Here is a 25,849-nt window from a genome sequence, read left to right as displayed (position 1 = left end):
AGTGTGGTGGTCGGTCACAGGTTGAAGTGACCGTCGGGCCCTCAGTTGCATCTTCTTCAACAGAAACTACAGAAATGAGTTCTTGGGCTTTATCTCCATAACGTTCCTCACTGTTCACTTAAACACCTTGTGTGGAGACCTGTATTCCTTTGGGAGAGAGGAAGGAGGGTTTGGGGGTGCTTTCATTCAGCAGGAGAATGGACTGGACTGATCACAGCCCTCAGTGGTTCATAGTCATAACTCCGGAACATTCTCTGCCTACTTGTCCTTTTCTGGTTGTCCAGAAGCACTACGGCAGGAAGAACAAGAAGGAGGTGGAAGTGAGGATGTCCAAGACAAAAGAGGAGGTACGTGCTGGCCACTCTTGGCCAGCGCTGGTGAGATCTTAGGGCCGGTGGGGTCTGGGTGCCCCTCCCCGCAGGACAGGCGCCCCCCACCCAGGGAGCCGGCAAACTCATGCCTGGCACCACAGCCCTTCCTGTGGAAAGGTGAATGCCTGGCCCGTTAGCTGCCTGGGGAGGCCATTCTCATCAGCTCCAGGCCTGTCTTGTAGCTGTGAATACCCTCCCCCTTCCCCTGCCGTCACCACCTCCCTCTGGGGCGCCTGCTGTCTGCCAGGATCCCTCTAGGTGCCCAGCCTCTCTCCCCCTCCTGCCTCCATGGGCTTCTGCCCCCAACTTAGGGAAGACAGGCTGAGGTCTTCTTCAGTTCAGGCCAAACCCATTATAGCAGAATAACTCAGGGAAGACACCTGGATGTTCCAGGGTGTGCTTCCAGTCACCACCTCCCCAAATACCAGGGTGTTTTGTAAAAGGGCCCAGGGAACCCCGTGCCAGATGACACCAAGTCCACCTGCTACCTGCTACCAGCCCCCAGCTCTTTCTTGCATCTGACAGATTTGTTTTCTCCCAAATCACAGAGGAGAAGGGGACCAGCCCTCCGGACTATCGGCACTACCTTCGCATGTGGGCCAAAGAGAAGGAGGTTCAGAAGGAGACAATTAAGGATCTTCCCAAGATGAACCAGGTAGGCCCATTCAGAGCCCGCAACAGGCATTTCCAAGGCTGGAGCCCACCCCCCCTCCCAGCACCCCTTGTAGGGTGGAAATTCTCCTGCCAGCCTCCTGCACCTGCTAGTCAGACAGCAGTCAGGGACAATTCCAGAAGGATAGGAGGCCAGTTGTTGCAGAGCTTTGGCCTGGGTGGTGTTTCCTGGTGATGACTTGCACACATTTGATCGGTATCCATGTACCAGAAAGGGAGTAGGGGACGTTAGCCTCCGACACGCAGAGACTCACCGTCCGGCCTATTAGACAGCCTCACGGCACCGCTGCTTCTCCCAGGCCCCTCACGGTGCCGTGCACACACAGGCTGACTCCACCCATGGCCCACTGTCCCTCTGCTGGTGTCTGGGCTGGGAGCTGGCCTCCTGCCGTGGGACTCGCAGCCAGGGCCGCAGACATCTGGCCAAAGGCAGTTCTGGGACCGCATCCTGACCACGGCCCTGCTCTTCCCGGAGGGGCGCGCTGCGATCTGGCTGCTCTCTCACCCGCGACCTGAAGAACTGTGGGCCCCATGGAGGGAGGCGCTATCCCATCCTCGGGAGGCCCGAATGGCTGGTGTCAGCGCCACCTGGAATCAGACCTCCCCACCCCCTCCACTGACCCAGGCGGTGCCCAGGGTGCCTTCCACTCTGATCAAAGATAGAAAAAACTCAAAGCAACTCCAAAACACACTGAAGAATTCTTTATAGCCACTGGGTTTGCACAGTCACGGTAAAAATCGGTCTGTCTCTGCTAGCAGAGTAGATGTAGGGACAGTGAAGACTCCCAGTCCCTCTGAGCTGAAAGAAAGGTAGCTGGAAAAGAAAGCTCTTCAAAGGCTGTGTGATACTGGTCAAGTCGCTTTCCCTCTTTGAGCCTCAGTGTCCCAGTCTGTGAAATGGCTTGACGAGGCCCAGGTGTGGAGACAACTAACAAGACAGCACAGCTTGGGCAGTCTGGCTCTCCGGAGGCCAGCCCAGTGCATCCTTTACCATCTCCCTGATGCTTTTCTGTGTCCCCCCTGAAAAGGAGCAGTTCATTGAGCTGTGCAAGACGCTGTACAACATGTTCAGTGAGGACCCCATGGAGCAGGACCTGTACCATGCCATCGCCACAGTGGCGAGCCTCCTACTCCGCATCGGCGAGGTGGGGAAGAAGTTTTCCGGGCAGCCGGGCAGGAAGCCCCGGGACGGTGCGCCTGAGGACGATGAGCTGCCCGCCCCAGACCCCCCGCAGGACCCGGCCCACTCGGAGCTTCAGCCTCCAGCTGCGGGTGACCCCCAGGCCAAAGCCGGGGGAGACACCCACCCTGGGAAAGCTCCACAGGAGAGCCAGGTGGCGGGCGAAGGGGGCGGCGGCGAGGGCCGGGGCTCCCCACCCCAGCTTCTGTCCGACGACGAAACCAAAGACGACATGTCCATGTCCTCCTACTCAGTGGTCAGCACAGGCTCCCTGCAGTGTGAGGACCTGGCCGACGACACGGTGCTGGTGGGCGGGGAGGTGCACAGCCCCCCAGCCACCGCCCGCTGCGGGGGCACCGTGGACACCGACTGGTGCATCTCCTTCGAGCAGATCTTGGCCTCCATCCTGACGGAGTCCGTTCTGGTGAACTTCTTTGAGAAGAGGGTGGACATTGGACTCAAGATCAAGGACCAAAAGAAGGTGGAGAGACAGTTCAGCACCTCCAGTGACCTTGAACAGTCTGGAGTTTCAGGCTGACCAGGACCTGGCCTCTCTCTCCTCCCCTCCCCCTCCTCCCTCCTGTTCTCTTTTCTCCTTAGGGACACAGCCCTCCTGTTCTCCCCAGATGCAGTGAGTTGTAATCAGGAAAAAAAAAAAAAAAAAAGGCTCAAGAGCCACACTTGGGCCCAGACAGAGGCTCCCAGCCCCGCTTCCTGCCTACCTGGTGGGACCCGCCTTGGTCCCCAGGTAGTGTCAGAGGCTGTCTGTCCTGGCCTGCTCGCCCAATGCCTCTGTGCCCCATGCTGTGGCCAGGCCACCCCGTGCCCTCCACCCCTGGGGAGACTGGGGGGTCCCTGAGCTGCATACTCCAGGGGAGTCACCGGGCAGGAGGTCACATGCCTGTTGGGCAACAAAGTGGTAGGATCTTGAAGGAGCTCCTGAGGCCGAACCCCTGTTGAGGGACACAGGCAGGAAGTGTCTCCCACGCCGAGGCAAATGCTGCGCCGGCGTCACTCCGGATGCTCTTTCAGCTCGTCAGCCTCACCATTAACCTTAAAAGCACATCCCTCAGGTCCTGATATATTTCTTTGTATTCATTTCAGTTGGCTGAAAACCACACTGTGCTCAATGCCTTAATAAATCCCTGAAAGAAAATACCATACTGTGTACAGAGCCTTCCTGTGGCCTCAGCTACTGCTTGGGCTCCTGGCTTCTTGCCAGGCAGGTGAGGGGCCAAGCCGTGTACTGAGACACCCCCACCCAGAACCCAGGGACAGGGGCTCAAGGCCCCCAGGGAGCTTGGGGACACAGAAGTTGCTGATGCAGGCCCAGCAGGACCTGAGCTGACTTTGCCCAACAGGGTAAGCCCCACGCTCTAGGCATAGCAGCTTGGGTCCGAGGGCTGCAGCAAGCACTTGGGGTCACAGGAGGCTGTGGGGCCACAAGTGACAGGCTGAGCCAAGAGCACCTCCTGGCTTTGCAGCAAGAACTGATCCTCGGTGTCTGGTGTGTGCCCTCCCATACGTGGAGATACATCTGTGACTGGTTTTTTAATTTAATAGTTTTATTGAGGCATAATTTACATACCATGAAACTCACTTGTTTTCAAGTTATAATTCAATAATTTTTAGTAAATTTACAGTGTTGTGAACTATCATCACAATGCAATTTTAGAATATTTCCATCACCCCAAAAAGACCCCTCCTACCCACGTGCAGCCAATCCCTGTTCCCACCCCCAGCGCCAGGTAACCACTAACCTACTTCCTATCTATAGATTTTCTGGCTGGTATTTTAAGTAACAGTCTCATGATTTTACCTTGTTCACAACTGCTGGGTCACACATCTCAATAAATGCAGCAAAACATCAAGGAAAATGAATAATTGTTTGCTTTCTTAACAAGAAAAGGTCATTAATCAAAGTCATTTCCTTTGTAGTATTTACACAAACAGGTCACATGCTTTGCCATAAAGTAATTTCAAAGGGCTCCTACCAGAAACACCATATTTTTGGCCATAATGAAATTAGACAAAGATATAACATAAAAATCCCACAAGATTGGCAGATTAAAGTGTTAAATTGAGTGTAATCAATTAGGCTGAAATGGCATGAAATTTGGGTAAATGTTTTATATCATGTAGAAGTCTAAATGTGAGAATATACCAAAGAAATTAAACAGAAGAATATAAAACAGGAATCTAGCTTTTCATATGATAAAATATACAAAAATGTACAATAGTACTTTCATCTATTAATCATTCAACCCGTGATGATATTCAAAATATTTAACAACCAGAACAGTTAACACTAAAACATAAATGACTACAAATAAAGCTTTAAAAATATTTTTATCGGGGCGCCTGGGTGGCTCAGTCGGTTGAGCGTCGGACTTCGGCTCAGGTCATGATCTCACATTCGTGGGTTCGAGCCCTACGTGAGGCTCTGTGCTGACAGCTAGCTCAGAGCCTGGAGCCTGTCTTCAGATTCTGTGTCTCCCTCTCTCTCTGCCCCTCCCTGCTCATGCTCTGTCTCTCTGTCTCAAAACTAAATGAAACATTAAAAAAAAATTTTTTTAATATTTTTTATCCTGTAAGCAAACACAATTATATATTTTTAAACTGCTTACCAAGTGATGTACCACACCAAGTCATTTTTATAATTCCCAAGAAAATGAATTTTTTAATGTTTAATTTTATTTAATGTTTATTTTAATGGTTTTCATAAAAAGTTTAAAAAAATTTTTAAGGTTTATTTTTGTGTGAGAGACAGAGAGAGCATGAGCGGGGGAGGAGTAGAGAGAGCCGAGCCAGATTCTTTTTTTTTTTGAGAGAGAGACAGTGCGAGCAGGGGAGGGTCAGAGAGAGAGGGTGACACACAGAATCCAAAGCAGGCTCCAGGCGCTGAGCTGTCACCCAGTCGCCCAAAATTTTTTAATGTTTATTTTTGAGAGAGAGAGAGACAGAGTGCGAACAGGGGAGGAGCCAAGAGAGAGGGAGACACAGAATCTGAAGCAGGCTCCAGGCTCTGAGCTGTCAAACTCACGAACCGTGAGACCATGACCTGAGCCAAAGTTGGCCACCCAACTAACTGAGCCACCTAGGCGCCCTTTAATGTTTATTTAATAGTTACACGAGGGCATGTATAAGCAGGTGGAGGGGCAGAGAGCAAGGAGAGGGAATCCCAGACAGCTTGAAGCCATACATAAAGCTCAGTCTCAAGAACCATGAGATCATGACCTGAACCAAATCCAAGAGTGAGACACTTAACCAAGCCACCCAAAGCACCCCAAAATATATGAGTTTTTAAAGATTACATATTTATTACAGGAAGGAAAACATACAGACAGAAAAGTAGAGAAATAATTTTTCCTAGTTTTGAGATTACTCAGTATTTTTGTGTTTATGGCTTTTCTGTTTGTTTATTTTGAGACTGAGAGTATGAGTGGAAGAGGGGCAGAGAGAAAGAGTCCCAAGCAGGCAGCTTGAAGCCCATGCGGGGCTCAGTCTCTGGAACCATGAGATCACGACCTGAGCCAAAATCAAGAGTCATTCAACCGACTGAGCCACCCAGGGGCCCCTGTGTTTATTTTTTTCTCTTTTTCAAAGTTGAACTTGTACTTTACATGAAATTTTTATTCTGCTCTTTTCATCAAGCATAAAACATTGTTTTCAGATGCCTTCTGCTCTCAGCCACAATAACTCAGACAGGTGGAATAAAGACCACACAAAGGAGAACAGGACTATTTACCCAGAGCTTGTTACAGAAAAGAAGTCAGCCATCATCGCTTGGCAGAGACTCACAGGTAGTGGGGTGAGAAAGCCTTATAAATGAAAACAAGGCAAGGCTTCAGGTGTGCTCTATTAAGAGACTGTGGGCAGGGAAGGGGAGGCTGGCTAACTTCCAGAGATGAAAGGCAAAATGCAAAATACAGGGAAATTGGCAGTCATTGACTAAGGACTGTCTGCTCTAGAGGTTGTAGATTGGTTTTGGAGGTTGGGGGTCGTTGCTATGCAAGTGGTCATATGTGGTCTGGTCACAATCCATTTGTAAATTCAGCCTCTGAAACAGCATTTGTAAACAAATTTGGTTTTTTTCTAACATACGGTATCGTGCAATATTTGGAAAACCTAAAATTTTTTAAAATGTTAAATCATATAACCGTAAGCTCCCACCCCTGGAAATAAATAATGCCTGGTTTAGCTAACTGAAGTTATGTACTCTTGTAACTTCTTTGGTTCCCATTGATACATATTGCCAGCATTTTCATGTCAAATTCAGATTCTCGGTAATGGACTTGCTGGGTTGCCATAGGCAACCATTCTTTAGCACGTTTATTTCCATTTTTTTCTGTTACACGAGAGTAAACACTAATGCATAAATAATCTGAGTCAGTTATTTTTTTACTGCAGAGGTTAACTGCCAGATCGTTTTCCATAAGTGTTTTAAATTTACCCTTCTACCAGAATCCTGTTCCTCTCACCACATCCTTGTCAAGATAGGGTGTTATAATTTTAGTAAGATGGCTTGTTATCCGCACGTGGAACGTCTTGACGGTCTAGCACTAGGGTCCCAGAGCGGTTGGTATACAGAAGGGGTGCGTTACTCGGCCCTGCTCCTCCACCTTCCAAAGTGGATGTCAGTGGGACCTTCTTCGGGACTGCAGGAGGGGCTGGTTTCGTTTTCGGCCTCCTCTTGTCTCTCCGGTAAGCGTGGGGCTGGTCTACTGCCTGTTTTGTGGCCCCCGGGGCTCGGGCTCAAAGATTACCCGGCCGCCTCTGCCCAGAGGTCCTGCAACGCCCAACCATGAGACCCAAGGGGTGGGACGGAGCGGAGAGGCGCCCTCCCCCTCCCAGTCGGCTACTAGAAGCCGCAGAGGGAATGGTTAAGGCAAAGGCCCGACTCGGGCAGCGGCTGGAAGCCTTGCCCTTGCAACTTTAATCTTGGCAGCGCGCCTAAGCAGAGATGCGGACTTACTCAGACAGGAGCCGGTCCGGTTCAGATAGCACGTCGGTGACCAGGCCGACGCAAACCCCAAACAACTCCCCACCCCACCGCACAGGAGGGACCTGACCCCTCCCTTACAGTCACGGGCACACCGGCTGACCGCCGAGACGATCCGCGGGCTAGAGAAGCCCGAAAACGTGGTGGGGGCGGGGCCGGGGCCGACCGAAGCGTAGGCGCATGCGCAGGCGAGGCGCGGGGCTCTAGAGGACCCTGAACGTGTGGGGGGGGGGGGTGTAGTTGAGTCGGACAAGGGAACCGGACGCATGCGTAGCGGTGACGGCGGCCCCAATGATGGCGCCTCAGAGGTTTCGGGTGCTGCGCTGCTGCAGCTGCCGCCTCTTCCAGGCGCACCAGGTGGGGTGGGCACTGGCCTCCCCCTCCTCCGGGCGCGGGGACGGCGTGCGGGACTTGGCGAGGCCGCGGGGTGCCCTGCCTCCTTCCGGTGCCTTGCTCTCAGGCGTGGCCGCCGCCTCCCGCGGTTGTTTGGGTCTCCCCGAGGCCCGGACACGTGACGATGACTGGCCTTGAGGACTGGGTTTTGATATCTCTTCATAACGTGGTTGTGGACTTTCTTTTTTTAGTTTTCGACATGGCTGTTGTAAAAGATTTGTAGGAACCGGAACCAGGGGCGATGGTTTCTGAGGATGCGGCCTCGTGACTTCTTGCTGATAGTCGGGAAAGCGAGATTGAACATAGCCTTTTTTTTGTAGAGCCTAGCTCCAAAAGTGACTCTTTTTTAATTTAAATACTAGGGAGATGACCGATTTTAAAACTGAGACACGAACGGGCGTCCCCTGCTGTCACTGTTTGGCTCCGACGGCGTCTCCATCCGCGACCGCAATGTCTATTTCCCAGAGTGTAAACAACCCGCGCATGAATATTTTAAACAGGATAATCGGTATTTCTAAAACATACTGCTACCCAAGCTTTCAAGATGCAATTTACGGGATGTCACTTAACCTCTTTTTTCCTGGATAGTATTTCCTCTTCCTGCTTGATGTCTCCTAACACTCCTGTCAAAGTGTTATCTGCTTCTGATAGTCCTCTCTTACCCCTAGTTATCTGCCAATCTACCGTGACCTGAAAAAGGATAACCTCAAACTTCAAAATGTATGCACCTGTAAGCTCGCTGAGACTGTAAGGGGTCTTTGGGGACTCAGAAGTTGTTTACTTGCTTCATTTTTTGGACTATGTTTTAGGAATTGAGATTAAATAGAAATCATTTCCAGGTTTAAATTATTCTACAAATATACTGTAGTACACACTGTCATGGTCATGGTCATTTTCAACTATGAAAAGTGATTTGAAATTAAAGGAGGAAAAGAGTTAACAGTTTAATTACAGGGACACCTGGGTGGCTCAGTCGATTGAATGTCGACTTCGCTCAGGTCATGATCTCAGGGTTCGTGGGTTCGAGTCCACATCAGGCTTATAGCTAGCTCAGAGCCTGAAGCCTGTCTTCGGATTCTGTCTCTCCCTCTCTTTGTCCCTCCTCTGCTCTCACTGTCTCTCAAAAAAATCAATAAAACATTTATTTAAAAAACTAGTTTAATTGCACATATGGCCATTTCACACATCCCCTTTAATTTCAGACAACCTCTGGATTAAGTATCATATCATTTTTATTTTACAGAGATAGGATTACAGCAATCCAGAGAAACCAAGTGGTCTAATAAATGTCAGATGCAGGGCTATCTGATTGCAAAAATCCTGTTAAACCACACTGTCTCTCTCCAGACGCCCCTGAGCTAGCCAGTTACCATGTATCCTTCCAGACCCCCCCTTTTTTTTAAGTCCATTTCTTACTTGCTGATGTACCCATAGAAAGCATTTTTATGGTGTTTGAGTATCACTCCTGGAGAATTAGATGAATTATAGGACTTGCCCACATAAATATGTCAGAGATGCTGCTTATTCTCCTTAGAATCCTATTGGGTACTTGACCAAAAAAAACAGTGGTTTTTAAATTAGGATCATGCTCATATTAATTTTTATGACTCAACCCAGGCATGTTTTTGATGTTAAGCATGCCACTCCATTCCATTTTTTCAAACAACTTTGGTGCCTTTTGATAACATTTTCTTTGTTGCTGTTATAAATGGACTCTTCTGTTACCTTTTCTAACTAGATAATTACTTATATAAAAACTATTAACTTTTCAGGCTGTATTAACTTTGTACTTTTCCCCACCATATTAGGTTGTTCTTAGTGGTTTTTCATTTGATTTTCTTGAATTTTCAGGTAAAAAAGAAAACGATAATATTTTCCTCTCCAGTTTTCATTGCCTCTTACTACTTTTTTTTTTTCTAATTCCATTCGTAGAAAATAACAATGGCGGGGTGCCTGGGTGGCTCAGTCGGTTAAGCTTCCAACTTTGCCTCAAGTCATGATCTCACAGTTTGTGGGTTCGAGCCCCACACTGGGCTCTGTACTGACAGAACTGGAGCCTAATTCAGATTCTGCGTCTTCCTCTCTCTGCCCCTCCCCCACTCATGCTCCGTCTCTGTCTCAAAAATAAACATTAAAAAAAATAAAATAACAATGGTAAATAGTAGTGGGGATTCTTGGCTTGTTCTTGATTTTCATGGGAGTGCTGGTAGTGATTCTGCAATTTTAGACCTGAATGTAAGGTATTTTATCCTGTTAAGAGAGAACCCATCTAGTTAATTTGCCAATAATTGAAAATAAATGTGGAATTATTTTTGCTAACCACAGGTAGTAGAGATCTAACAAGACTTTCATATGGATAGCCAGTTTTCCAGCACCATTTATTAAATAGTCTGTTTTTTCCTCACTCCTAAAATGCCACCTTTATAATTTACCAGCTGTTTATACATATATGTTGGTTTTTACTTTTATTCTTTTCCATTCATCTTTTCAGATCATTATTTCTGATTCAGTTTCACCTGTTTTAAATAATTATCTAAGCCACGTTTCTGAAATTTCATTGTAGGAGAAGAAGAGTCTCAAGTGGACATGCAAAGCTTGTGGAGAGAAGCAGTCATTTTTGCGGGTGAGTCTTGAGCAGCACGGTATCTAATTCCCATGCGAGAAAGCAGGTGGGCCCAGCCCTGCAGGAGCGTGTTTTTCATGGAGTCCCAGCACCCAGTACTGGGACCGAGTTCACTAGATAAAGAACTTCTGCTCCCTAAGTTCCTGTTCCTTCAGGAAGTGAAATGGATGGAGCAGTGCGTGGGAGTTACGTTCATCTGTTGAGTCAGTCAGCAAGTATTTGTGGAGTACTTTCTGTGTGGAGGCACAGGAGAGACAAGAGAAGGTAAAAAAGCTTTGTCATTCTTGCTCTCACAGATTTGCTCGTGTGGACGAGGAAGAGAAACTGATGCGCACACACTGGTCATTTGAAACTAGATTGAGCACAGTGCAGGGAACATGCAGGGACCTGTAAGAAGAGGACCAGAGCCAGCGGTCCTTCCCCTCCCCCGCCTCCTCTCCTTCTCCAGATAGTGCACAGTGACACACCCACCCACAGACCACTGACTCTCACTTCAAGCCAACTGGAATAGCTAAGTCCCAATTCATAAACGGGGAGAAGCAATCTGATTGGCCCATTTGACCCAGATGTCACTTTTGGTCCAGCCAGCTGGGATGGTAGAAGTGGGGCGATCGGCTCACTGGCCAGCAGTACTGAGGCCCACCCCAAGACTGGGTCTCAGAAGGCAAGGGGCTGGCTCATGAGCTGCGGTGAGCTAGTGACTCCTGCTTGCTTTTAATGTCAGCACATATTTCTAAATTCTCCTTGAGGAGACTCCACCTTCCTCCCAGCGCCACCATGCATGCGCAGTGGTATGTGGCTTATGGTAGTCTAGGCCACTGTGACAAAATTGTGGTGGCTTAACACAGTAGAAGTTCTTTCTCTCAGTGGGGTGCCTGGCTGGCTTAGTCGGAAGAGCATGCAATTTGTGTACACAGGGTCAGGAGTTTGAGCCCCATGTCGGGTGTAGAGATTACTGAAAATAAATAATTAAACTTTAAAAAAGAAGAAAGGGGCCTGGAGCCTGCTTCAGATTCTGTGTCTCCCTCTCTCTCTGACTGTCCCCTACTCATGCTTTGTTTCTCTCTGTCTCAATAATAAAGAAAACATAAAAAGTAAAAATAAAAAAGAAGAAGTTGTTGCTCTTGTTCTTGTAACAGTCCTGGGAGGAATTGGGATCAGCAGGGCAGCCGTCCTTGGTGTGGTCATTCAGGGACCCGAGCTCCTTTCATCTTGAAGTTCTGTCACTCCCCAGGCCTGTCTCCTGCTGCCTGGAGCCACTGAAGGGCAAGAGCACGAAGGAGCTAAACAGGAGGCTTTGAGGGGCCAGGCCCGGAAATGGCTCACCTCCCACTAGAAAGAACCTAGTCCGAAGACCACACCTGATTGCAAGGAAGACTAGAAAGTGTAGCCCCGTCTGTGGCCAGATGACAGGAGAATGCATCTCCGTGTTCAGCCAGTGGTGCCCGCCGTGCTGGCAAGCGTACACACTGCCACCTAACATCTTTTAAAGCTTTGCCCTTCCGTTCGCGGTTCCCTCCTGTTCTTGCCAGAACTTGCCCCAGCGACGCTTTCATTCCCTACAGTCCAGTAAAATTGCTCGTGTCCAAGTCAGTAGGGCTCTCCATTTGCTAAAAACAGTCGTGAGTTCTCCCCCAGTGACTTGACCTATTGGTAGCGTCTGTCATAGTTTGTCACTGAAACACTTGTCTTCACCTGCACCTCCAGCTATCCCACTCCTGGCTCTCCTGCTGTCTCTGGCTGTCTTTCTGTCCTCTTTGCCAGTTTGTTCCCATCTCCCCAACATGTAAATGTGAGAATGCTCTGGTACTCAGTCTGTTGGCCTCTTCTCTAGTGACACTCCCTCGGGGGTCTGCGGTGAGGTCACCTGACAGTTAGGGAACGTCTGTCTCAGACCCCAGCCTGCCCCGGAGCCATCTCTGCTGGGCATCCCGAACCCACCTTTCCAAGCAGAAGGCCTCACCTCACCTCCCCCACCTGCTCCCCCACAGCCTTCCCTGTCTCCTATGTGCCAAGTCCTTGTTAGTTGTCTGGGCTAAAAACCTGGAAGCCCCCCCTGACTCTTTTTTTTTTCCTTAAACACTTCCTCCAGTCCATCAATAGATTTTGTCAGCTCTACTTTCAGGATGTACCCAGAATGACCACGTGTTACTACAGTGGTCTGAGCCACGTCAGTGTTTGCGGCACCCTCCTGCCATCCCCCTGTGTGGGCCATGCAGTCTGCCCTCAGCACCGCAGCCGAAGGCCCTGCTAACACGCACTGGGTGAGGTCACTCACCCCAGCCTTCCAGGTTCTAGCAAGATCCATGGTCCTACAGACAGGACCAAGTGCTCCTGGGACAAATTGAAATTGCGGGGCCCCTTGTTCAAAAGCAGAAAAAATAGCTACTATAAGTACTAAAATATTAAGCTTTTCCTTTCTTTCCTTGTCTCTCATGACTTTTCATACTGTCTTTTATTTACTGTTGAATGTCTTCCTAAGTAAAAAACTAATATTTTTAAATTATTAGCATTATTATTGTGCAGCACTAGTTTAAAATACAAAGAGTGTTTAGTCTAGGGGCTCCTGGATGGCTCAGTTGGTTTAAGCAACTGACCCTTGATCTTAGCTCAGGTCTTGATCTCAGGGTCAAGAGTTCAGGCCCCACAGTGGGCTCCGTGCTAAGTGTGAAGCCTACTTTAAAAAAAAAAAAAAAGCGTATCTGTAGAATACTGTAAGAGCATTTACTATATATATATATATGTAGAATCATCAAAATTGCCCAATCTGTACTTTGGAGCTCATACATGCCTGTGTATTTCATTCTTACTGCAACAGTGGACATGCACAAAATTACCTCCGCTCTTTTACTCCTCGTACTGGCCCCTTCTCCCCACCCTCTCCATCAGCTCGCTGATGCCTAAGGAAGGACCGAGAGGGAAAGGAACAAGGGTCTCCCCGTCGTCCCCTTTCCTTCCACGTCGTCATTTTCACCATAAGTGATCAGCTGTTCCAAGCAAGTAACAGGAATAAAAAAAAGATATGATAGGGTTCCTTGATTGTTTCATGTATTCTTTATTTATTTACTAATTTATTTTTACATTTATTTATTTTTGAGAGATGGAGACGGGAGGGGCAGAGAGAGAGAGAATCTGAAGCAGGCTCCAGGTTCTGAGCTAGCGGTCATCACAGAGCCCGATGAAGGGCTTGAACCCACGAACCGTGAGATCATGATTTGAGCCGAAGTCGGATGCTCAACCGACTGAGCCACCCAGGTGCCCCTGTTTCATGCATTCTTAAAACATCCTACTTCTTTCTGTATCTGAAGCAAGTTCTTGTTCCTGTGGAAAGCCTGGCCTCTCAGGTACTGGGTGCTCCCCACATACTCAGGGGTAGACGCCAGACACTTACTGTCTACACTTAGAGTCTCAGTGAACACTCCCACATATTGTGAATCCACTTTAATTCTGTGCTCCTGGGTCTTTGAGCAGGCTGTATGCAAATGGTGTAGCCAAGAACAATGGACTTGTGTAGTGTATTTATCTTCTCTGCTTATGGACGTGCTCCATTGTCCTATCAGACTTGACTTACACAAGTTCAAAGATAAGGCTATTGAGCATTGGTGGTACAGTGGTGAACCTAGCTGCCTTCCAAAGATAAGGTTATTAACATTTTCAAATAATAAAAATTTTTAATGTCAATATGGCAATATCAGAACAGGTCTCATTGAGGCTGACTCTGCTTATAGTAGAGTATAATACATTCAGACCTCCTCTCCTACCTGTTTCCCCGGACCACCCAGCTCTAGCCACGTGGCCTCCTTACTTTTCCTTCACAGGCTCAGAGTCTTTGCCCTCGTGTCTGTTTCATTACTTCTGCTGAAAGGTTTCCCCCAGCTATCTATGTGGCTTCTGCCCTCATCTCTTCCTATTTTGTGCTCAAAGGTCACCTTACTGATCTATTCCCTGAATCCTCTGTATAAAATTGTCTACTCTGTCCCCACACCACCTCCCCCCCTTTCATTGCCTTATTTTCCTTGCCAGTACTTCTCTTCATCTGATGGCCACGTGTTTACTGTCTGTCTCCTCTCACTAGAATGTATGCTGCACAATGACTGATTTTTGTCCACTTCTGCACTGTATGGTCCTTAACTACTCCAGGAGCCTAGCATGTAATAGGTGCTCAATAAATATTATTAAGCAAATGAGTAACTGCTAAGTGGGAAAAAAAAAAGTACTTCATCTTATTTTATGGTCTTTAGATTATCAGCAAACAGAAGTATCCTATCGTATGTTTATTGGTGGTTCCAGCTACATCTCTTCAATTTCTTATTCATGTTTATTAAGCATTTTGTGTGGGACTTGGGGCGTAGTTTGTCTTTGATGTGTAGAGGGCTAAGCACTAGAAGGAGAGTCAGATAGACCAGAACTGTTAGTTCCCAAGACTGTTAGTTTGTAAATCAACTACTCCAGGCACAGCGGTCAGTCATTAGAATTTCTGCGTGGTGTACTTGGGCCTTACAAAGTAGAACTGTCTCCTTTCGGAGGTGCATCACTAATGGGTCTGTTTCTCAGTACCCTAGCAACATTTTTTAAACTTAATATGTTTTTGTTTTTCAGACTTACGGTGAGGGTTCCAGTGCTGACTGTAGACGCCATGTCCAAAAATTAAATCTGCTGCAGGGACAGATTTCAGAGATGTCACTCGGGTACAGTTGTTTGAAAAGGCACAGTTATCTTATCTTGCCCTGTGTTTATCTTGAGTGGTTAGTAGAAATATACTATGGAGAAAGCTCTTAGATTTGCATATGGTAATTAATTACCCTAACAATCTTCCAACTGCAAATAACTAAAAATTCCAACTATAATATGATAAGGAAATAAATGAAATATCAGAAGTTAAAAGTGAAGCAAAAGCCAAAATTCAGAGAGTAAGTACCTGGGCTCTTGAGGCAATTGAAGCCTAGTGCTCTGGAACTTTCATGTAGATGGCTGGGAGGGGTGCAAGAGACAAAGCCCAGCCTGTTCAGCATGGGAGGGTCAGTAGGAAACCACCACATAAAGCTACGTCCCTGGGGCGCCTTGAGTGGCTCGGTCATTTAAGCATCCGACTCTTGATTTCAGCTCAGGTTGTGATCTCATGGTTTGTGGTATTGAGCCCCACATCAGATTCTACGCTGAGAGCACAGAACCTGCTTGGGATTCTCTCTCTCCCTCTCTTTATCTCTGCTCTTCCCCCACTTGCACTCACTCTCTTTCTTTCTCTCTCAAAATAAATAAACATAAAACCAAAAAAAAAAAATGCTGAATCCCCAAGATACTACACTCTACACAATGAACAGATGAACTAGAACTGCACCCGCTCTGCAGCAGGGAGCCTGCCTATGTTGACGTTGGCACTGGCCAAAGAGGGGAAATCTCTCTCCAGGATTTTATAAACACATGAAATCTGTCACATGGCTTTTCAGCCTTCTACATGCACTGTGTGAAAAGCCTCAAGTGGAGAATTTATTTTTGAACTGTCCAAGGAAGCAAAGGTAAATGTAGCCCCTCATGACCATACATCTTCAACCCAGGCCTGAATGTTTAATATAGTTGATGAAATAAAAGAGAAAGTTGATAATAAAAGAAGCAAGGGACTTCAAGTATCTGGCTGGCTCAGTTGATGGCACAACATGTGATCTCAGGGTCATGAGTTGGAGCCACATGTTGGAGATTACCAGAAAAAGGCAAAGGACTTCAAAAAATGACCACATAGATTTGAAAAAGATCCAGAAAGAGTTGGTAGAAATGAAAAGTATAATCATTGAAATTAAAAATTCAGTGGACCGGTTAAGCATTTAATGTAGCTAAAGAGAGAATTGGTGAAATGGAAGCTAAATCTGAAGAAACTATTCACAGTGCAACAAAGAAAGATAAAAAGGTGGAAAATGTGAGTTGAGAAACATGGAAGCTAAGGGAAGAGTTCAGCAAGAGAAAATAAAGAGTAAAGGAAATATTTGAAGAGAAAAGACTAGAGCATTTTCCAGAATCAAAGGCTTATATTCTTAGATTTAGGAAATAATAAACCTCAAACTGGAGTGAGTCATTATTTTATTTGCAAATACCATGATTGTGGATATAGGAAATCCTAATGAAACTAAGCAAATGCTACTAGACCTAATACTTTAGCAGGATCACAAGGATACAAAGTTAACATACAAAATTAAATTATTTCTATATAAATGCTATGAACAATTGGAAAATGATTTTTTAAATCAAATACCATTTAGAATAGTATCAAAAATTAGATACTTAGGGATAAATATAACAAATATATGTCAGGTCTGTTCAGTAAAAACTAAAACATTGCTAGGAGAAATTAAAAGATCTAAATTACTGAAGAGTTTGTGTTCATGGATTGGAAGACTCAATACTGTGAAGATCTTGGTTTATCCTAAATTGATTGGTATAGAGATCACCTAATCCAAACCAAAATTCCAGTGGGTTGTTTTGGTTTGGGGGGGAGTTTTGTTTTGTTTTGTTTTGTTTGTAAAAATTGGCAAACTGATCCTAAAATATATATAAAAATGCAGTACTGGAATTACCAAAACAATTCTGATAAGAACAAAGCTGGAGGACTTCTGCCTAATTTCAAGATCTACAGTGATGCTGCAGTAATTGAGACAGTGTAGTATTGGTGAAAGGCTAGACTTGTGGATAAATGAGAAGGTTAATGGACGAGCACATTGATATGTTTTTATGTGATGGCATGCTGCAACAGAAATGACGTGGGCACGTCTCAAAAGACGCTGCTAAGAGAGAAACCGCCACAGAAGACTACCTGCTATATTGATCAGTGTGATTATCCATCAGTGTGATTTTCTGGGGGAGAGGAGAATTGCCAACTTTTAGGGGTGATGAGAATGTTCAATATCTTGTCCATTATATCTCAAAAATATTTTTGCCATATCTTGATTGGTGGGATAGTTTCAAAGATTCAATTTATCAAAGTTCATCTATACACTTAAGTTTTAGTGTATGTTATACCTCAAGTTAATTTTTAAGGTTAAAAAAAACCTAGACAACCCTTAGGTGACAACATAATGAAATTCCAGAACACGGAAGACAAAGGAAAGAGTTGAAGAGTAACTGGAGAGGAGATCACTCACAAAGGAACATCAGACGCCCGACTTGTCAGTGGTAACATCAGAAACAAGAAGACACACTGGTACCTTCAGACAGTTGAGAGCTGTCCTTTATTGATGGGGTTGAGTTCCTTGAATCAGAAAGGTGAGCAGACTTCCGGCCAGTGCTGTAGGCCGCTGCTCACGTGACCACTGGATTATCAGCCATGTGGCAGGGCAGGTGTTTCGTGTGCGTGATCTCATTTCCTCGGCGTCATCACCCTGTGAACATCATTGGCTTCTGCGTATAGATGAAGAGACTCAAGTACAGACGCCCACATTTGGCAGAGTTGGGGTTCGCACAGCTCACCAGAGAGAATGCCCGCTTGATGGTGTGACATAGCCACCCTGAGTGGCTTGCGCTAACCTCCAGCCCTGGCACGGTGGGTGTTTTCACTGCCCTTCAGTCCCAGTGGAGACCACGGCAGCTCTGGCTCCCCACTCTTCTTTATGTTCCTCTTCCCTCTCCCCGTGACGCATGCAGTGCCTCTGCAGGCTCGTAAGGGTTGCGGTACAACTAGGAAGGCTTGTATGACCCTGTGCAGTGGAGACGTCTCCATTGCTGACAGGAGGGACTCTGCTGAGGAGCTCGGCTGACATCACTCTCCATGCGCCAGGCCCTCAACAGGCACGTGCACACGTGTCGTCATTGCGGTCACCCACGCAGGACTGTCTTCGTTTGTGGATGAGGAAAACGGGGTAAAAGGATGAACCCCAAGTCACACTGTGACGGTGACCGCCAGCCATTGGCAAAGCCAGGATGCAAACTCTGGTCTCTCTGGGTTAAGAGTCTGCCCTGTGTCACCTTTCCTGTTGACGGAGGGCTTGACCGAAGAGGAAATGGTCCCTTTGCCCAGGCCTTCTGAACTACATCAGAACAAAAGAAATGAGATCCTAAGATCCCCTAGAACAGCCTTTGATGACCATTGTCAAGTGTTTACATCCCGCTGTTCTCATCTCCTTGCCCTTCGTCTTGCTGGTCATTTTACTAAGGACATATGTACAATCTTTCACTAAGGTCTCTGGAAGAACCTGTAAATGTTGATGGAGAGGAAGACACAGGGCCCCAGCAGGCCGACCATGCGGGTCCGCAGGTGAGCCAGCGACTGTCTCCGTGTCACTGAGGGGCTCCATTTATTCATCTGTCGGTCTTTTGTTCAGCAGTGCTCTCAGTCACGGGCACTTGCCTTAAAGCTACTGGGAACACAAAAAGGAGCAAACGTTCCCCTTTTGTAAGGGGCCGTGTGCACCGGTAATTACAGTGTTCCAAAAGGGGCCTCGTCGTTGGCTGGGAGAGCTTGCCCCCTGGTAGCGCAGCGCTCTGGGCCCACGTCTGACAGGGAGAGGGGGCTGTGGTAGGGCTGGCGGGTTCCCTTTCTCCGCACCGGGCCTCCCAGCAGGGCTCACGGCCAGCTTTCTGTCCCAGGGCCGAGGAGAGCAGTGTTGGCTGGGCAGTGTGGGTAAGACTTGAGTGACTGAGGACGTGACGCCATTGGTGCATCCGAGGAACGCTGTGTCCTACCTGGGGCGGGGGGGGGGGCGGGGGGACAGCTGCGGGGGGGGGGCCCCTGCCCACCCGAGGAGAGAGCCCGCCTCCGCGTGCAGAATCGCGTTGGCAACGTCCATCTGCTCACTCGCTCTTCCTATTTTTATTATAAACGAGAGCTCCTAAGTACCCCCCTTAACCCAGCCACTCTCACATACTGGGTTCTGTACTTCCGAGTCTGTCCACGTAGGGACTTAATTTTACACCATTTAGTACAAGAAATGCCAGTGTGCACCCTGGAGTCTTCACTGCCGTCATCCTCGCGCTACTGAGGAGTGTTCGGTGAGGTCCGGTATCTACGGAATATAGTGGGTGTAACCAGTGTTGATTCCGTGAGGGCCGGGCATGTGGATTGCTTCCAGATTTTTGCTACGATGTGTATTTTCTCTCATTTATATCACTTTGATGAGCATCTTTGTGCCTCCGTTTTCGTTTGGAACCCCTAGGTCAGGAAGCATGGCCATTTGTAATGCTTGGGTGAGCTGTGCCCTGTATCTTTCCCTTGCCTGTGCCAGTGTGCACTGTCCCCAGTGGTGCCTCAGGACACTCCTCTCCCCGCTACGTTCCAGTGAAATGCCTTTTGTGACAAGGGGGATATGGGTCCTGAGAATAAACTTACTTCCTAATCCTGTAGGAAAAACCTCAGTCCTCACAGAGCCGCTGGCTGAAGTATCTGGAAGGAGACTCAGAAGAACTGGGGATGGAAGGAGAGTGTTTCAGGAGACAGCCCTTGTCCAGGACAGAGCAGCTGGACCCTCCCTTCAACACAGGCCTGCCTAGAAAAAGGTGCCCAGCTGGTCCCTAACCCCGCCAGCGGCATGCCCACGGTGACTCTGATGGGGGAGCGACACGCGGCCCCTAGCAGCCAGCGGCATGGGGGGAAGTTTGTGTGGCGCTGGCTGGCAGGCGGCTCCACCGGGCCCTCCATGGCCTCGCCAGGTGCCAGGTGCTGCCGTGCAGAGGTGAGGTGCGGGGTGCCTGTATGAGCACCTTTTATGGTGCTCACTTATGGTGACTGCACTGACCTCCAGGAGGAGGTGACAGAGTCAAGTGTGGCCAGAGACTCCAGGCCTGGGAGCTCGCAACCTACGGTAGGAAAGACCTGACCTCTTCCAGGCATCTCCTCCTGTCGGCTTACTCTGCATTTCTGCCAGTGCTGAGGCTGCCTTATCTAGATCCAGGGCAGGCGGCTCCGCAGGGCCAGTGCTGTACTGGGAGGGAGATTCCAATTCACAGTGGAACTTTCTAGCAACTACAAGCGATGGAGCGGAGAAATGGTCTGCCTTGGATGTTGCTGGGCAACCTGTTCTTGGCAGTGGAGCGGAAGCAGAGAAGCCACCGGGAAGCTGTATGGGGGACAAGGGCTCTACCTGTGCCAGAGGTCACCCGGTGGCCGCCAAGTCAGGATCAGGACCCTGTGAGGTGACAGGACTAGATCCCTGACAGCACTTTGTCTCCACCAGGAAACGGAGCCAGAGCACAATCCACCCTTCCCGCGGCCCTGATGTCTGGAACCCGAGTGACTCCGAGGTTCCCTCGGAGCCTCAGAAGGTCAGTGAATGAGAACAGTGATTCTCTTCTAGTCCTAGTAGCTAGTGAACACATACAGAGTTTTTCTTAATGTTTATTCATTTTTTGAAAGAGACACACACCCAATCCGAACCAGGCTCCAGGCTCTGAGCTGTCAGCACAGAGCCCCACTTGGGGTTGGACCCACACACCCTGAGATATGACCTGGGCCGAAGTCGGATGCTTACCGCTGAGCTACCCGGGCACCCCAAACACACACAGAATTCTTTACACCCAAGTGTTTATCTGCTCTGACTTAAGCCAGCTCCTTTCCCTGGCCTGCACCGTTTCCCTGCCATACTCAGTGTCTCAGTTATGTGAGCTCTTAGTCAAAAGGACAGCTTGATCAACCAAGGTTAGCCACTAGGGCGTTTTTGAGTCAGGACTTTTCTCTTCCTTCTACGTAGAGTGGAGGGTCTTTGTCAGGCTGTCCAACGTGGGACCTGCCCTGGATTTCTAAGGAACTATTCCCATCCCCGCCTTTACTTACCTAAGTGTGTTCTTTTGCATTGAGGTACTATCTTCCCCTAGGAGCAGATGCTCCTGTTCCTTTTTAGTACTGAAGTATGGCTGGCACACAGTTACATCAGTGTGCGGTGTAGTGAGTCGGCGGGTCAGTACATGAATCCGTGCTGCTCACCATGATAAGCACAGTCATTGCCACCGTATGTTATTACAGTCAGATTGACTAAATTCCCTGTGCTGTGTTTCTCATCTTTGTGACTTAAGTTTGTACCTCCTAATCCCCTTCCCCTATTTTGCCCATCTCCTCATCCCCTTCCCCTTGGGCAACCACCAGTTTTTTGCATTTATCCTTTTTTATGGCCAAGTAATATATATATACCACATCTTATTCATGTATCAAGGGACACTTGTGCTGTTTCCATATCTTGGCTCTTATAAATAATGTTGCAGTAAACATAGGGGTGCATATATTTGTTTGAATTAGTGTTTTTGCTTTCTTTGGGTAATGAAATTACTGGATCACATGGTATTTTTCTATTTTTAATTATTTGAGGAAATTCCATACAGCTTTCCCCTGCGGCCGCGCCAGTTTACACTCCAGCCAGCAGTGCGCTGGGCTCCCTTTCCTCCACGTCCTCCCCAGCACTTGTCATTCCTTGCCCTTCACACTGCTCATTCTGACACGTGTGAGATCATGTTTCATTGTGGTTCTGATTTGCATTTCCCTGATAATTAACAACGTTGGGCATCTTTTCCTGTGTCTGTTGGCCATCTGTATGTCTTCTTTGGGAAAGGGTCTATTTGGGCCTCTGTGAATTTTTTAACTGGATTATTTGTGGATTATTTGGCTTTTTGGTGTTGAGTTGTAGTCTAAGTTCTTTATATATTAGGGATAATAACCCCTTTTCAGATGTTATTTGCAAATATCTTATTCCATTCAGTACATTGCCTTTTCATTTTGTTAATGTCTTTCTTCACTATGGAAAAGCTTTTTATTTTTATGTACTCCCAGCATTTTTTTTTTGCTTTTGAGAATCCCCAACATCCCCATGCTGTCAGCGCAGAGCCCGATGCAGTGCACAAACTCATGAACCGTGAGATCATGACCTGAGCCGAAATTAAGAGTTGGACACTTAACCAGCTGAGCCACTCAGGTGTGCCTAGGAGGTCTTTAACCCATTTTGTTTAGTTTTTTATATATAAGTAAATGGTCCAGTTTTCCCACCAGCCTTCACTGAAGAGACTGTCTTTTCCCCACTGTATATTCTTGCCTTCTTTGTCCTTGACTAACCGACCATATAACCATGGATTTCTGGATTTTCTATTCTGTTCCATTGATCTCTGTGTCTATATTTTTATGCTAGTACCATACAATTTTGATTACTATACTTTGTAGTGTATTTTGAAATCTATGATCTACCTCCAGCTTTGTTTTTCTTTCTCAAGTTTGCTTTTGCTATTCAGGGTCTTTTGGATTATTTGAGTTCTGTGAAAAATGGTATTTTCGTGTGGATTGCACTGAATTTCATAGATTGCAAGGGTAGCACAGAACCGTGTCAATCCTTCTAGTCCCTGAACATAGTTTATCATGCCATTTGTTTCTGTCATCTTCGGTCGCTTTTATCACTGCCTTACAGAATATAGGTCTTTCCCGGGAGCTCCTCGGTTAAATTTATTCCTAGGTGTTTTATTCTTTTTGATGCAGTCATAAGTGGGATTGTTTTCTTAATTTGTTAGGTTATTATTAGTGTATAGGAACACAGATTTCTGCGACTTCACCAAATTCATTTATTCTGCTAGTTCCGAGGTGGAGCCTTTGGAGTGTTCTCTGTGGAGTATCATGTCATGGGCTAATAGTGACAGTTTTTCTTCACCCATTTGAACGCCTTTTTTCCTGTCTGCTACCGTCGGACAGAACGTGGGCGTCCCGGTCGTGGCCCTGAAGGGTCAGAGGAAAAGCTTCCACTGTGCACCATCCAGGAGGCTGTTTTAACTGCGGGCTTGACATAATATGGCCTTCCTTGTGTTGAAGTTTGTTTTCTCTCAACCCATTCTGTTGAGATTTGTTTTGTCATGAACAGATGTTGTACTTTGTCGGATGGTCTTTATGCATCTATTGGGAATGACCATTTGGTGGTTACCCTTCCCTTGTTGATGCGATGTAGCACATTGAGCTGTGAACACGGAACCGCCCTGGCGCACCTGTAATAAAGCCTGGACTCATCCTGGTGAATGATGGTCCTTTTAACATATTGCCGAATTTGGTTTGCTAAGATTTTGTTGATGATTTTTGCATCTGTGTTCATCAGGGATTTTGGTCCATAATTTTCTTTTCTTGCAGTGCCTTTCTCGTTTTGGTATCAGGGTAATGCTGATACAATGCTCTTAATGAATGTAGAGGTTTTCTTTCCTCTTCTAGTTTTTGGAATAGTGTGAAGAGAATAGGTATGAACTCTTTACATGTTTGCCAGAGCTCAAGACTGCCGGGGAGGGCTGGAGCGGGCGCACGGCACAAGTGTGTGGGGACAGGGCCTGCTCCCACGCGCACCCCGTGATCCTGGCGGGGGCGGGGCAGGTGAAGGGGTGCCCACCAGCACTTTGCTCCAGCAGGGCTCCTGCGGACCCCTGCCCCTCCAGCACACATCCTAAAATTAGGTAACTAATATCTGCACATCCACACTCAGGTGCTTCTCAAACTGCAGTTTCAGTGCCGTGTTGGCTCTCTGCAGACAGGGACTTGGTTTCCTGTCACTCACCAGCTCTTAGTGCTAAGCCCCAGATTTACAAAGCCAGATGTTATATAGGACTGGTCTTCCCGGTGCAGAGGTCCCCAAGGCCAGGGGTGTCTGGTGTGGGGTCTGACCCCGCCCATTTGTGGCCAGTCCCTCCTGGGGCTTGGTTCCTACCGGGCTCACGCGCCCCTCCCACGCTTCTGCTCATTCTTGGTGCTTCAAATCTAGCCAACCCCGCTGCACTCGAAAGGTCACGGAATACAGACTTTGCTTTCTTCTTTCACCTGAGCCACAGGCACAAAGGCAGAGGACCTCTGCTGGGCCAAGGTCAGCCTGGCCAGCTTCACAGGGCAGGGCGTTTGCCACTATCTAGCTGTGTGGCCCTGAATCTCAAAGTCCTGGAAAAATAAGTTACTAATGTACTGGTCCCTCAGTTGCTTTGTCACGTGGGATGCTCGCTCGGGCACGGTTGGTCTGCAGGTGAGCAGCTAAGGCTGCACGAGGACGTGGTCCCAGAGTCCGGGGCAGAGGTCATCTCGGCTCCAACAACTGAGCACGAGCCTCTTCCCCACCGCCCTGTGCCTGCTCCGATTGCCTTTGTAGGGGCTCAAACCGTGGTCCTGGTGCATCTTGGCTCCTGTCACCTGCTGCTGTCCGGTGCAGCCAGTCCTCCAGCTTCAAACCCTCCCTGCAGCTCTGGAGAGATGGTCCCATATGCCTGGCAGTGAGCAGACAGGACAGTCCCTTTCTAGATGCTCTCACGCCCAGCCCTTCCTGCTCACCCCTCCTCTCAGGCCCCCTCTCACCTGATTCTAAGGGCCCATGGAAATACTCTTCTGGAAAGCCTGGCTATGGAGTCTGGCAGAGGATCTGAGGTGAGGGCATTTATTCACCCTGCTTTGCCAAACCACAAAATGAAAACCGGTTCCTAGCAGCCAGCCCGAGAACTGGCAAGCAGGCAGAACACAGTGAAAAGTGGGAGCACATGAGGCGGAGGAAGCAGCAGTGCAGGCACACGGACCCTCTCCCCCATCCCTGGGCCCTGCTGGGCCCCCCGCACTTGTTCTGAACAGAAGACCTGACCATCTTTGCTCGTTTCCGTTGCAGGACCGCACCGGCCTGATGGGGAAGGTCCAAGAGGAAAACAGTCACAAGGACACCAGGGAGCTTTCCATTCCTCTTGGGGATCCTGCAGGCCTCGCCCATGTCAGGACCACGTCTTCCAAGTGGGAACGATTCCTTCTGCCACCTAGCCACAGCCCACGTGTGGACATGGAGCCCCCAGTCCCCCTGCACAGAGATCCCAGGCCAGCAGGGGTGGCATGGGCTGAACAGGGTGCCCTTAGGGCCCAGACCCCAAGGGAAGTGTGCCCCAGCAGGCCCCGTGACGCACCCGAGCTTCCCGGGCCCACACATGCGCTCACATCCGGGTCCCAGAGGCCCTGCGTAAAGACCCCCGAACAGCCACAGGACACTGGTCCTCTGGCAAAGGGTGGGCCCCTGGCCACAGGTATACAGGAGCCCCCATTTGTACGACTATGTGACCTCTTTAAAACTGGTGAGGACTTTGAGGACGACTTGTGAACTCAAACTAGTCTTATTAACACAGACATCTTTGCTAGGAGCGAATCAGACCTCTTGGCCACTGGAAAGGGGGCTCCCCAGGTACCTTTTAAATAGTTCCCATAAATTGGGGCACCTGGCTGGCTCGGTAGGAAGAGCATGTGACTCAATCTCAGGATCATTAGTTCAAGTCCCACATTGATTGTACAGATTAAATACTTGTTTTAAAAAGAGTTCCCATAAGTCATCCCCAGTCCTGTCAAGAATGAAACACAGGGCGCCTGGGTAGCTCAATCAGTTAAGCGTCCAGCTTCGGCTCAGGTCATAATCTCACGTTTGTGGGTTCGAGCCCTGTATTGGGCTCTGTGCTGACACCTCAGAGCCTGGGACCTGCTTTGGATTCTGCATCTCCCTCTGACCCTCCCCTGGTCATACTCTGTCTCAAAAATAAATAAAACATTAAAAAAAAAAAAAGTATGACAAGCAAAACAGGATGCCTGGGTGGCTCAGATGGTTGAGCATCTGACTTTGGCTCTTGAGTTCAGTTCATGAGGTCAAGCCCCACACTGGGCTCTGTGCCATCAGCGT

General features: G+C 48.1%; 2 protein-coding genes across 5 annotated transcripts in view; both read left to right on the top strand.

The window, feature by feature from the left end:
- The window catches only part of TBC1D9B (TBC1 domain family member 9B), a 40,296-nt gene extending 36,201 nt beyond the window's left edge, over positions 1-4,095 (top strand). The window contains exons 19-21 of the mRNA XM_029941149.1: positions 285-347; positions 920-1,026; positions 2,072-4,095. Coding sequence (XP_029797009.1) covers positions 285-347; positions 920-1,026; positions 2,072-2,761 — 860 coding nt within the window. The 3' untranslated portion in view covers positions 2,762-4,095. The remainder of the gene's footprint in view (positions 1-284; positions 348-919; positions 1,027-2,071) is intronic.
- A 2,736-nt stretch (positions 4,096-6,831) lies between these two features.
- On the top strand, positions 6,832-25,609 carry MRNIP (MRN complex interacting protein). Of its 4 annotated transcripts, none has more exons than XM_029941661.1 (7): positions 6,832-6,927; positions 10,182-10,241; positions 14,841-14,847; positions 18,405-18,480; positions 19,567-19,718; positions 20,396-20,483; positions 24,806-25,609. In XM_029941661.1, exons 1-7 carry the CDS (start codon positions 6,858-6,860, stop codon positions 25,280-25,282), a joined length of 930 nt encoding a protein of 309 aa, XP_029797521.1. In that variant the 5' UTR covers positions 6,832-6,857; the 3' UTR covers positions 25,283-25,609. The 4 variants fall into 4 exon arrangements, with proteins under 4 accessions (XP_029797521.1, XP_029797520.1, XP_029797519.1 ...); XM_029941660.1 differs by lacking the exon at positions 6,832-6,927 and adding an exon at positions 7,476-7,582; XM_029941659.1 differs by lacking the exon at positions 6,832-6,927 and adding an exon at positions 7,476-7,582 and having other exon boundaries at positions 14,841-14,929.
- The last annotated feature ends 240 nt before the right edge of the window (positions 25,610-25,849 follow it).

The sequence above is a fragment of the Suricata suricatta genome, chromosome 6, assembly GCF_006229205.1.
Source record: "Suricata suricatta isolate VVHF042 chromosome 6, meerkat_22Aug2017_6uvM2_HiC, whole genome shotgun sequence".
In the NCBI taxonomy this organism is placed as follows: Eukaryota; Metazoa; Chordata; class Mammalia; order Carnivora; family Herpestidae; genus Suricata; species Suricata suricatta.
Note: the sequence above shows the minus strand (reverse complement) of the source record. Positions and strands in the feature narration are given on the sequence as shown.

Coding starts and splice junctions, on each gene's coding strand:
- MRNIP (XM_029941659.1), top strand. CDS start 7,517: ATGATGGCGCCTCAGAGGTTTCGGGTGCTGCGCTGCTGCAGCTGCCGC. Junction 18,481..19,566: donor CCGACCATGCGGGTCCGCAG/GTGAGCCAGCGA, acceptor CTAATCCTGTAG/GAAAAACCTCAGTCCTCACA. Junction 19,719..20,395: donor ACAGGCCTGCCTAGAAAAAG/GTGCCCAGCTGG, acceptor TGTCTCCACCAG/GAAACGGAGCCAGAGCACAA.